This window comes from Bos taurus, chromosome 10 (genome assembly GCF_002263795.3).
Source record: "Bos taurus isolate L1 Dominette 01449 registration number 42190680 breed Hereford chromosome 10, ARS-UCD2.0, whole genome shotgun sequence".
Classification (NCBI taxonomy): domain Eukaryota; kingdom Metazoa; phylum Chordata; class Mammalia; order Artiodactyla; family Bovidae; genus Bos; species Bos taurus.
Window position 1 is genome coordinate 62,226,672 of NC_037337.1, and position 13,455 is coordinate 62,240,126.

At 34.3% G+C, this 13,455-nt stretch overlaps 1 protein-coding gene across 3 annotated transcripts in view; it reads left to right on the forward strand.

Moving 5' to 3' along the window:
- MYEF2 (myelin expression factor 2) overlaps positions 1 to 13,455 on the forward strand; it is a 39,903-nt gene that overhangs the window by 15,534 nt on the left and 10,914 nt on the right. The window contains exons 10-16 of one of the 3 annotated variants that reach the window (XM_005211820.5): positions 3,026 to 3,127; positions 4,555 to 4,605; positions 4,911 to 4,979; positions 5,284 to 5,382; positions 5,671 to 5,742; positions 7,482 to 7,690; positions 7,770 to 7,821. In XM_005211820.5, coding sequence (XP_005211877.1) covers positions 3,026 to 3,127; positions 4,555 to 4,605; positions 4,911 to 4,979; positions 5,284 to 5,382; positions 5,671 to 5,742; positions 7,482 to 7,690; positions 7,770 to 7,821 — 654 coding nt within the window. The remainder of the gene's footprint in view (positions 1 to 3,025; positions 3,128 to 4,554; positions 4,606 to 4,910; positions 4,980 to 5,283; positions 5,383 to 5,670; positions 5,743 to 7,481; positions 7,691 to 7,769; positions 7,822 to 13,455) is intronic. The other 2 variants (XM_005211821.5, NM_001102085.1) reach the window with 2 other exon arrangements.

The following is a 13,455-nucleotide window of genomic DNA, read 5'->3' on the forward strand; positions in this document are numbered from 1 at the left end:
CTTAAGTTGAACGTATACTTCACTAATTTGTAGCCTCTTTTGTAATACAAGTAGTTATGACTATCAATTTGGCCACTATATACAAGTTGTGCTAGAGTGTCTTTATTGTGATTTAATTTTTATTAAATTACCATTATGATTTCTTCCTAAGTCATGTATTTTTGAATTTCCAAATGTATAGGTTTTTTCTTATTAATTTCTAACTTAGTGTGGCTGTAGATGTCTGTATGATTGTGATTCTTTGGAATTAACTAATTTGGGCTTTTTATTGTGGCCTAATACATTTTAGTAAATATTTCAGGTGTTCAGTATACTGTTCTGCGTGTGTTGTGTGTGTGTGCATGTGCAGTCGCTCTGTTGTGTCTGACTCTTTGTGACCCCCATGAACTGTAGCCCTCCAGGCTCCTCTATCCATGGAACTTTCCAGTCAAGAATACTGCTGTGTTTGCCATTTCCTATTCCAGAGGATCTTCCCGACCCAGGGATGGAAACTGCATCTCTTGGGTCTCCTGCATTGGCAAGCGAATTCTTTACCACTAGTGCCACCTGGAAAGCCCTGTGTCCATTAAGTCAAGTTTGTTAATCATTTAAATTACACCTTTGCTGGTAATTTTGTCTGCTTGTGCTATCAATTACTGAGATATATTTATGGTAAAATCCTATGCTATTAAGATGAATTTATCTGCTTTTTCTTATTTTTACTTAATGTCAAAACTAATTTAGTAGATGCATACAAGTATAGAACTGATACATTTTCCTAGTGAGTCAAGATTTTATCATTGTAGAGTGATTTCATATTTAGTAACTGCCTCTACATCTTTTGTCTAATAGTAATGTAGATACAACAGCTTTGTTTTGTTTATTCACTTTATAGATTTATTTGGTTTAATTCCCATTATCTTAGTTTGTGTTTTATTAGTATTTTTTCTGCTTTGTACAAATATTTACTTTATATTTCTTTTTCTCCTATCTTTCCCTTTCAGTGGTTATCCTGAATATTTTAATATGCTGATATAAAGTCTGAAGTTAATAGGATTATTCTCAAAAGCCAAATGACCTTTGAGTGCTCTAATTTTAATCATTTTCCTACTGAATTACATGCTATTATTGCTTAATGTTTTAGTTATATATTTACTTTTTATCCAGTCCCACAAAATAGGCATTATTTGTACTTACTTATTATTTGCTTTCACAGATCATGGCACTATTATTTTGCCCCCTGAAACATATATTTTAAAAGCTCTTTCAATGAGTATCTGTTGTTAGTAAATTCTCTCAATTTTGATTCATCTATAAATGTCTTAGAAGATGAAGTTATATAGTTTAAGGTAGTTATTTTCTCTCAGCACTTTAAAAATATTCCAGTCTTCTGACTTCCATTATTGCTATTGAGTCAGCTATCAGCTGAATTGTCCTTTCTTTGTAGGTAAGCTGTGTTCTTCATGTAGCCGATTTTAAGATCTTTGTCTTTGACATATAGTTTTACTACATTGTGGGTGTGGATTATCCTTCATTGGGCTTTCACAATTGAGAATTCAGTTTTTTAAAATAAATTCTGGAAAATTCTCAGCTTAACATGTCTTTGAATATTGCCTGTTCTCCCTTTGTAGGGCAGTCCTTTTCTGCCCTTCCTTATCGCTCAGGGTGTCATCTTTTAAGATCCTGGCTGTGAAGTAAGGGCTTTCAATTTTCTTTTCCACCATTAGAACTCTTCAATTTATTTAGATTAAAAATAATCCTTTATTATATTCATATTTATTTTATATCTATTCTTTTCAAGATTTATGGTTTTATGTACTCTTCTACTGAGATGTAGTATGAATTCATAGACTTTGACAGAATCAGTTTGATGTTTTAAGTTAATTATTTTTAATGTGTTTATTCTTTCCTTTCTCCCTCCACTTCCACTTCCTTTGCTGAAATTATTGTAACTTGGCAAGTGGAGGCTTCTTCATTTCTTATGCCTCTGATATTCTTACTTTCTGCTAAGAATGGAATTTCCCAGATCCATGATTTTTCTTTTCCTGAGATATGAAATTGGCCTACTTTCAAAGAGTCCTGGTTCCTTTCAGTGAAGAATGGTATCAGAGATGAAAATAAGAGTGTTATGTGTAGACATGAGCATTGTTGATGGTTAAGTGTGCTATTGCTTTGAACCATTTTTAGGGACTGAACTGAAAAAAGGTATTTCTTTTACCAGGTCACACTGATCTTTCCAACTTAACACAACATGCTTCTGTACTGTTAAAAAAAAAAAAAAAAGTATATAATATATGGTTTTCTCAACCCTTAGCACTTACTAATTGCTCCATTGACTAGCAGGAACTTTAAAACCAAACTCAGAGTTAGTAGAGTAAAACAGTTCCCACTGTCTTTAAGGTCATCAGATTATCTTTTTAGAGTCTATTTTCAGTGAACTTAAGTAGTTTAAGAGAAGTAAAAAGAATACTGGATTTAGAGACAGAAAACTTGAATTCTAGTGTTAGCTTAATCACATAGCATTTTGCAGGTAACTTAAGGTCTCAAAAATTACCTCATCTATGCATAACAGATATGAAAACACTTAAGATACCATATAATTATGTCAATGATAAAACTAGGTAATATAGCATTCGCTTTATTCAATATTATGTTTACTTGGTTGTTGACTTTTTAGTTTCTTCTGAACCATCTAAAAGTAATTCCTAGATTTTAAGAGGGTCTACAGATTCAGTACCTACATATTTTAGATATGTAGGTCATTTATAAAGTGATTCAGAATGCTCTTAGTATTTCATTACTCTTTTTCATTATGCATTTGACTGTGATATAAGATGAACCTGCTTCATAAAACACTTTTCTTTAATAAATGATATTATAGTAAGGCCTCAGTGTGCTACATTTCAATGAAAACAAGAACTGGTGCTCTTATTTACAAATTTTCAAACTTTTAGAAATACTACTACAAACATATAGCTGTGAAATTTTCAGTGGCAGTTAGTTGATCAAATATAAATTGATAATAACATCCTTATTTGTGTTTTAGGTGGTCTTGGAGGCATTGGAATGGGACTTGGTCCAGGTGGACAACCTATTAGTGCCAGCCAGTTGAACATAGGTGGTGTAATGGGAAATTTAGGTCCAAGTGGTAAGTATTCTAACCTTATTATTTTGTTTTAAATGATACATTTGCTAGATTGTAAAGCTTATACTTACTAGTTTGTAATAATCTTGAAAGAACTCTAGTTTATAATTGAATATTTAAGATGTTACTTTAGTCTGAAAAAGGAATGAAACCTTGAGAGCAGAGAATATGAAAGAGATTGGGCAAAGGTCAGGAGGCTTCCTCTGAGGCCAGCCATGTTACAGTTAGCCTTTTAGCACTGTGGATTTTGAACTGTCAAAGGAGAATATTCATTGTCTGTGCCTTGTATATTATGGATATACTTTCTTTGTGGAATGGGTGAAATACTACCATATTGTAAGCAATTTAAATTTGAATAGTTGGGAAGGTAGCTTTTCAGATAGCTGTTTGGTTCTTCACCTAGAGTAATCTACAGTTTATCTTTGAAAATTAAGTTTTAAGCTTTTTGGTTTCAGAACCCTTTTATACTTTTAAAATTTGAGGACTCCTAAGTGCTTTTGTGTATGTGGTTATATTTGTCGGTATTTACTTATTAGAGATTAAAAATTAGAACTTAAAAATTTGCATATTAAAATAATAATAAACTTATTATGTGTTAACATAAATGTAGTTTTTAAGGAAACAAAAATTAGAAGAGTGATATTTCACCTTTTTTTGCATCTCTTTAATGTTTGGCTTAATGCAAGATAATCATGTTCTTATATTTGCTTCTGAATCAGTTCATTACAATACCATCTATTGTGTAGTTTCTGGAAAATTCCACATATACTTAGGGGAAAGTGAGAGTAAAACAGTCAATATCTTAGTATTATTTGAATAGTAAAATAGTCTTGATCTATTGAACCCTCAAAGATCCCCATACCATATTTTGAGAATTGCTATTTTAATTAATGAACTGATAAATGCTCTCTGGTTCCTGTTTTTGTTGAGGTGCATAGCTACAGTTTAAATTGTGAGGATAGTTAAAATAATCATTTTCATCTAAACGGGTGGAAATTTTCTCCCTTACTCTTAGGCCTTCTGCCCTCTTAAACACATACTATTTTTATTCTTTAATTTTTTACTGCTCCCTTAGCTGCCATGTTTAAAGGAGACCTGATTTCTCAATCTGGTGTAGTGATATTTGTGTGTGTGAGCTGAAAAAATAATGAACTCTTGCCCAATCCTAGATATCCTCTAACCGAATGTGAGCATGACCAGTGAATTTTGTTTTCTTGACTAATGAATATTCACAGAGGCCTTTTTAAAGACTCTTGATTAGACAACTGCTATGGCATAGCACTTTAAACCATCCTGCCCGTGCCCTGCTGCTTCTCTAGTGTTCCACTGTGACTAGACCAGTGTTATATCTATTGTGCTCTTGCATTATATCATTCTTTAGTCATTAAAATAAAGTTTATTGAAAGTAAATATTGTGTATTTCATTTGAGGTATGGGAATGGATGGTCCAGGTTTTGGAGGAATGAATAGAATTGGAGGAGGTATGTATAAGTATTTGTTTCTTTTTTTTTTTGTATGTACCCATCACCATGTTGAGTGAATTAGAAATATGTTGAGAATTCTAAGGAAAACAAAGCATGATTTACTATTGGCTCACATCCTAAAGGCTGTGAGCAGAAATTGAGCCTGGTACATACTTAAGGGCTATGGAAGGTGATGTGTTAAGAAGCAGTTGCACAAGGGTAGGGTAGGTGAAGGGTTTACTGATGAGACTTAACATTTACAAAATGCACCGTTCAGCTATACAACTGACAGTCACATCTCAAACTTAATCTTTATTTCATAGGAATTGGGTTTGGTGGTCTGGAAGCAATGAATAGCATGGGAGGATTTGGAGGAGTTGGTCGAATGGGAGGTAGGTAAATGTATATAGTGGGATATGTGTGGTACATTTCATTTTCCTTCTTATTAAAAATGTCCCCCCTTTACTTAGGGATGGATACCATAGAATTTTCAGAGGATGTATGGGCACTAGGGGATGAGGACAGATATAGCAGGACTGGGATATATGTGGCATAGAAAGTAGGTTGGGTGAATCACAGACTTTCTATATTGTGACTTTTGCTGTCTTTACAGTATAGTTTCAATAATTTCCTAAATAGATTACTGTTTATTGATAATACTTGAAAAAGGGTTAATTTGTTGCATAATCTTTTCAGAGCTATACCGTGGTGCGATGACTAGTAGCATGGAGAGAGATTTTGGACGTGGTGATATTGGAATAAATCGAGGCTTTGGAGATTCCTTTGGTAGACTTGGTAGGGCTGGCTGTTTACTTTTCCTTTTCTTTGCAGGTTATATTTTTAGAATTTGGCTCTCTTTTTGATGAAAAAGTAGACATTTAAAATGTTTCATGCAGTTTATTACTTGAAGAAAAATACTTTAGAGATTTTAACGTACTAGCTCTCTTTTTCAGTTACGTATCTGAACCCTATTTTTAGAAGACTTTGTATTTTTCAGTTTTTATACATCTTCTGAGAGCATAGTACTTTGGGAATTTTAAAGTATGATTATTAATTAGTTATTATCTTTCCATCCTTGTTTAGGCAGTGCAATGATTGGAGGGTTTGCAGGAAGAATAGGAGCTTCTAACATGGGTCCAATAGGATCTGGAATAAGTAGGTTTAAATTTTACTAGAATTTTATAGTAATATTTGAGTACTTGCAAAAAGCTTTGCAAGAGTAGTTATTGTAGTATAGTAATACTTTGTTCTTAAATGTTACTATGACTTGTAATTTAGAGAAACTTTGATAGTTATTGAGCTTTACTGTTTGAAATTTCTAAACTAACTTTGAGTTTTACTTCTTTGACATTTCTAAACACCAGCATATGTGTTTAATGTCACCCAATTCAAGAACATTTATTCCAACTAATGAATCTGGGGATTTTTCTAGTCATGTGTCAGGAACAACATTAGCTTTAGCATCAATTTTGTTTCCTTGCTTATATTAGAGACTAGCTTATTTCATCTGTGAACAGCTTGTGTCTTCTGGTAAACACGGGTGAATTGCCTCAGATCTAACCCTTCTTGAGACCTCCTGAGTTTGAGGGCAAAATTGAAAGAGATGCTTATTTCCTCGCCTCTTAAATCTTTCCATGATAGAATCAAGAGTACCATTGTTGCAACCCTAGAGAATTCTAAATTTCTTCCCTCTGTTTCCACTACTACATATTAGAACTTATATTAAGCCTTAACACAAGGCTTATAATTTTGACTCCTGCTGAACCATGTCTGTTGTGAGCTCTCCATACTTTATTGACTTCCTTTAATTGATTGAAATCTCACAAATAGGAAACACAGTCTACTTGAACTGTTCTAAGAGTGAGGTTAAAAAAAAAAATCTTGTCGGTGGAAGATACTTACTCCATCGTACCTTGCTTCTCATTTTATTCTTTTCAACATCTTTTGTCAACCTTGGCCATTTCCCTGTTAAATATAATATCCCTATCTTCCTTTTTCACCTCAGTGTTTATACTTCTGTTCCCCTAATTTTATATTTGTTATTAACAGAAAACCAATTTGAGGGTGATGTTAGTTTTTAGAATGGGAATACTAGAATAGCTATGAGAAACAAGGATACATTTGAGAAAGAGTAGAATTGGAATAAAGAGGATTCAACTTGAATATAGCAATCAAGTGGGTATGAGATACAAGCTAGATTCTCAGTCTCTGGCTAAAGGGATGTGATTGTGTTTTTTGTTATCTCTACAAGTTCTGTATAACATAGAGACTAAAAGTTAGGTTCTTTGGTTATTGGAAATTGAATTGATATGAAAGGAGAAATTATATGTGAGACAAGATACTGAGATGAAAGGTAAGCTAGGGAAAGAATATTATGTAGGACAGTATGATGAGAGCAGCAGTTGATGTGTGAGTTGTAATTATTTGAATTTATCCCATATGTCTTTGTTCTAATAATTACTAAACTTGGTAATATTAGAAAATGAAAATGAGGGTAAAAACTACTATAACATTAATGAATAAAGTATTAACAATTGGTATAAAATTTATATTACTTATGTTTTATGATATGAATATAACTTTATAGAAATGTATGTCTAATGTAGTTATACAGCGGCTAGAATAAACTGATTGAGTTAGCCATTAACATTCAACTAACCTAATATATACCAAATTAAAATTTGTTCCTTGGAAGATTGTTATATCATGTGTATGAAAATAATTTTATGTTTATATATTGTCTAATCACATAAATAATTTTTATCTCCCTTTCTTTCTCAAAAATGATTCTCTCCCTCCTCTTTCTCTCCTTCTTCTTCCTTCTCCTTTTCCTTCTGCTTTTAAAACAAAAACACCAAACTCCCAAATCCTCCCTTCCCTTCTTGAAAATCCAGGTGGTGGAATGGGTGGCATGAACAGTGTGACTGGAGGAATGGGGATGGGACTGGATCGGATGAGTTCCACCTTTGATAGAATGGGACCAGGTATAGGAGCTATACTGGAGAGAAGCATCGATATGGATCGAGGATTTTTATCGGGTCCGATGGGAAGCGGAATGAGAGACAGAATAGGCTCCAAAGGCAACCAGATATTTGTCAGAAATGTAAGCAACTAAATGTAAAGGATACTTAAAATTAATTTTTTCCTTGTATATCTGTTACTAATACCTTTTTTCATTCTAGCTGCCTTTTGACTTGACTTGGCAGAAACTAAAAGAGAAATTCAGTCAGTGTGGTAAGTATGCCAAACTGTAGATACATTGATATTGACTATGGAGGAAAAATTGATTTTAAACTTTTAAATACTGCTTAAAGCACTACCTTTCCAGATGCTTATTCCTGGGTTAATTCCACTTCAAAGAAATGAATTATTTTGCTATCCTCTGACATAACAGCAGTGCATATTGGTACTAAATAACAAGATTTAGAGTAGAGTTTGTCATTGAGTAGAGTCTTTGTGGATAAAGAAGGTGCATATTGTATTACCTGATTTTTAAATGGTTAATATATCATCATTGGTTGCATTTAAAAGAATTTTTTTTTCCTGTTGGAAATACTGACGAGTGGTATTTTTTTTGTTTATGATGTAGTGCAGTGCATTGTCAGTATGACCCAATGAAATCCTGACTTCTAAGTGATATGGAGTTAATAGATGAGACCCATTCTGCACACTCTTGTCACTTGTACAACTCAAGTAGCTTAGGTGGTAGGTAGCATAGAACCCACTGTCTTACTTGGTAGGAGTAAGAAGATCTGCCAGAATGAGTAAGCAGCAGCTAGCCATGAATCCCATAGACTACAGGGAAGTGAACATATCAAGGCCTTAGTGACATGTATCAAATGAGGGAGCAGTGGCAGCAAGTATAGATAACCCCTGCTATTGTCGTTTCAGTGAAAAAAAAAAAATCTCCAAATATCATATGATTAGGTAGAAGTGAAACAAGATAAAGAACAAATGGGACAAATAGTGACATTAATGGAAATGTGACCAATATTGAATTGACTCTTCTTTGTCATATGTAGGCAAATTTCCTTTTGAGATCAGACATTGTAGCACGTTTAGGGTCTTTGGTGGGCTTCTATAGTTGCTACTGGCATTGTTTTGACAGGAGGACATCATCGACTCAAAAACATGTTTTAAAAGGAAAAACCTAGTACCTAAATCTACACTTTAAAAATCTGTACAACATTTTAGCTAATAAAATAAAGTGGTTAACTTTGTTATTTTAGCTCTAGTCTTAACGTACCTTGTTGATCAGTCTGTTTTATGTCATGAAAGTAATGATATTTTTTTGTTTTCTCAATTGTAAAAGCGTCTGACTTTTAGATTTATATTAAGGTAATATAAGTAATTTCCTACTGTTTTCCTATTTTAAACTTGAACTTACATTAGTGGAAAGGAAAATAAGTTATGGTAATATAGAATTAAGTGTCCAGCTATTGACAACTATGGAAATTATTTATTTGGCTTGTATGAACTGAACAGTTTTCTGCCACATCACTTTATTTATTTACTTTTAAATCTTAAGAATTTTTCTTTCTTAGAATGAGAAGTTTGTTTTTAATCTGCTCCAAGCCTTTAGTGGCCCTTTTCGTAGTGTAAGTCAATGTTTTGCTTTTTTTTAACCCCCTGGGCCCAAGGTAAGTTAAGTATATTCTCTTGGTTACTTAGTAAGAGTCTAGTGGTACTCCATGCTCTCTGCTAAAATAGTAACTGTCAGCAAATGACCCATCAGCAAGCCCTCTGATCATTAAATGTCTATAGTATTTAATTTTCCTTAATGGGGCAGTTACAAAGGCTGAAGAAATGTAGTATGAGTTATATAACCGTCAGTACAGCATTTCCTCAGCAGATAAAATACAGGGAAAAAAATCTATTCTGATCTCCAAATATAACAAGATGAGAAGTTAAGTGAGAATAGTAAAGTAGATCTTCCTTTATTCTGCTCAGTGTAATTCCTCAGAATATGCATTTTTAAGAAGGCAGAGTATAATATAAGTGAACCAGTTAGAGTTGGATCCCACATTGGTTTAGGTTATGCTGCTGCTGCTGCTGCTAAGTCGCTTCAGTCGTGTCCGACTCTGTGCAACCCCATAGACGGCAGCCCACCAGGCTCCCCCGTCCCTGGGATTCTCCAGGCAAGAATACTGGAGTGGGTTGCCATTTCCTTCTCCAATGCATGAAGTGAAAAGTGAAAGTGAAGTCGCTCAGTCGTATCCGACTTCGCGACCCCATGGACTGCAGCCTACCAGGCTCCTCCGTCCATGGGATTTTCCAGGCAAGAGTACTGGAGTGGGGTGCCATTGCCTTCTCTGTAGGTTATGCTAACAAGGTCAAATAGGCATAGCCTATCAAACTTGGTGTAGCCTGTACCCTTTAACTGCACTCAGTGGTCTAGTATGATGTAGGATCATAGCGTTGCAGTGCAGGGAAAGCCCATCTTAACCATTCCTGCTCTAAACTGTAACAAATATAACATTGCTCTACAGGTTTCCATATCAATTAGAAGATCTGTTAACTACACAGAAAATGGAGACTTGTGGTAGATTTTATTTGCTAAAACATATGCTGCTTCCCTTGTGGCTCAGCTGGTAAAGAATCCGCCTACAATGCAGGAGACCTGGGTTCGATCCCTGGGTTAGGAAGATCCCCTGGAGAAGGGAAAGGCTACCCACTCCAGTTTTCTGGCCTGGAGAATTCCATGGATTGTCGGACATGACTGAGCAGCTTTCACATGCTGCATCAAGCATGACTTGGTGTACTCAAGATTAACATAACAGTAAAAATAATGCAGTAAGAGTAGAAACACAATATGAAGAACATTCACAGATAATCACTTTGTATTGTTTGTAAAGAAACACTAAAACTGTTTTTTGTCTCCTATTTCGTAATTATAGTTTTTTGTAGAATATCTTGATTTTGAATTTTTTCTCTTATGGTTATGTTACAGCTATACTTTGGAAGTAGATTTTATTAACTATTTAAATATACTTTAACTTGGCCTGTTTTTGGGTATGCTTTTCCATCATTTTCCAGAGTATACCTCACAAGGTTATATAAATAAAGTTAAATAAAGTAGAAAGGTTTCTTTTATTGCAAGGAAGTCACTTTTGTAGTGTATGTAACAGCAATATCTTTGATCATTGTAATACTGATTTCTCATTTCATACTCTTTTGTCCTATTTGTTGTTGTTCTGTAGCTCAATTGTGTCTGACTCTTTGCAGCCCCATGGACTGCAGCTTGCCAGGCTTCCCTGTCCTTCACCGTCTCCTGGAGCTTGCTCAAACTCGTGTCCATTGAGTCAGTGATGCCATCCAACCATCTCGTCCTCTGTCATCCCTTTCTCCTCCTGTCTCAGTCTTTCCCAGCATCAGGGTCTTATTTAAATGTGTCGGCTCTTCGCATCAGGTGGTCAGAGTATTGAAGCTTCAGCTTCAATATCAGCCCTTCCAGTGAATATGAAGGGTTGATTTCCTTTAGGATTGACTGATTTGATCTCCTTGCAGTCCAAGGGACTCTCAAGGGTCTTTTTCAGCATCATAGTTCTAATTCTAAAGCATCAGTTTGTCCTATACTGTTGCTGAAATAGCAGTACTATTTTATTTTTCTTGAAATTACCTAAGATCAGTAGATTTTTAAGTCATTTAGGAGTCCTCAGAGCATGGAAAAAGCCAGGGAAATCTGATATTAATCACTTAAAGCTAAATTTTTTCTCCTCATTTATTTTTAGAAAATATCTCTATTGGTGTTTTTATGGAATTAAGAAGAAACTTGGATAACAGAACTTTCTGTTTCTGTTAGGAGCTTTTTAGGGCAGTCTAACCGTGAAACAAGTATCTATAAGTCACTTTCTCTATAAGCCTGAGTGTCCAGAATATAAGAAAATTCATTTATCTTAGGTGATAGACTTTGTCAGCTAGAACAGCCTTGTGATCATTGTGAAGTCAGGAATTTGGGGGTCTGAATCATGATTCCTAAACAGAGGGAAAATTTAAGAGGAAATAATGGAGAAACTTGTCCTTGGAGATTAACAGATTTTTGCAAGAGATAATTACATATTTTCCTTTGAAGTTACGAAGATTTCTTGCTTGAATGAACCTCAGTATTGCTGTTAAATCTATGGTAGGATACTTACGTTAAGAAAAACTCTAAATTTTTAGGTAAATTTAGAATAATGAAGAACCTTTAACCTTAAAAGCTCTTGAGTGTTCTCCGAAGTCCTCTTCAAAATCACTGAAAAATGCTGCCATTTACTAAGGTGTGCTTCTTTAATTAAACTTGCTTGTTTTCATGTCCCAGCATTTGAGATACTAAGAGGACTCTGGAAATTGCTCTGCATTTATCTTTAAAGCTTTTTTAAAAATATAGTTTTTTATTTCATTTTATGATATAAAGTGTTTCATTTTATGATATTTATTAGAAAATATGATTTCTGTGTATGTTTTTTACTTTTTCTTCCAATTTCATTGAGATATAATTGACATACAGCACTGTATAAGTTTAAGGTGTACAAGCATAAATGGTTTGACTTACACATGTAAAATGATTATTACAAGAAGCTCAGTGAACACCCATCATCTCATAGAAACAAAGAAACAGAAAACAAATTTTCCTTGGGATTTAGGATTTTTTCTGAGGATTTTTTCTTAACAATTTTCATATATAGCATATAGTAGTGTTGATTATATTTATCATGTTGTACATTACATCTGTAGTACTTATTTATCTTATAACTGGAAGTTTATACCTTTTGACTGCCGTCTTCTAATTCCCCCTCTCCAGCCCTGTTCCTGCCTCTGACAACTACAAATCTGACCTCTTTTTTTTTTTTTTACTGAGTTTGTTTCTTTGCTTTTGAAGTATAATTAATCTACAACCCTATGTTAGTTCCTGTTACACAACCTAGTTACTCGATATTTCCCTACTTTTTAGATGATCATCTCGATAAAGTCTAGTTGTAATATATCACCATAAAAAGATGCTAGTTATTGACTATGTTTCCCACATAGTATGTTTCATACCCGTGATTCATTTATTTTGTGATTGGAAGTTTGTATTCTTAATCTTCCACTCAGACAGCCTTACCTGTTGTTCTCTGTACAGCTGTTTCTGTTTTATTTGTTTTTTAGATTCCATACATAGATGAAATTATACAATATTTATCTTTCTATGTCTGACTTATTTCACTTAGCATAATAACCTCTAGGTCCATCCATGTTGTTGCAAATGGCAAGATTACATTCTTTTTTTATGGTGTTTTTAGTTTGTTTCCATATCTTGGCTGTTGTAAATAATGCTGCCATGAACAAAGGGGTGCATATATCTTTCTTAATTAGAGTTTTTGTTTTCTTCAGATAAATACCCAAGAGTGGAATTGCTGGATCATATAGTATTACTATTTTTAATTTCTTGAAGAATCTCCCTAGTGTTTTCTGTAGTGGCAACAACAATTTACATTCCTACTAATGGTGCACAGGGGTGGTTTGGTTTTTACCAGTTTTAGGTTGAAAACTGTTTGGATCAACTTTAACCATTGTAATATAATTTCTCTGGAAATTAGTCTGTTTTAGAACTTTTAGAAGGGCCTTCCCTGGTGGCCTAGTGGTAAAGAATCCCCTGCCAATGCAGGGGACAAGGGTTCAATCCCTGGGTCAGGAAGATCCCCTGGAGAAGGAAATGGCAACCCACTCAGGATAATTGCCTGGGAAAACCATGGACAGAGGAGCTGGGTGGGTTATAGTCAATGGGATCACAAAGAGTTAGATGTGACTTAGTGACTAAACAACAAATAACTTTTAGAACACAGTTAAGGAGAAGGCTTCCCTTCTGGCTCAGACAGTAAAGCGTCTGCCTGCAATATGGGAGAC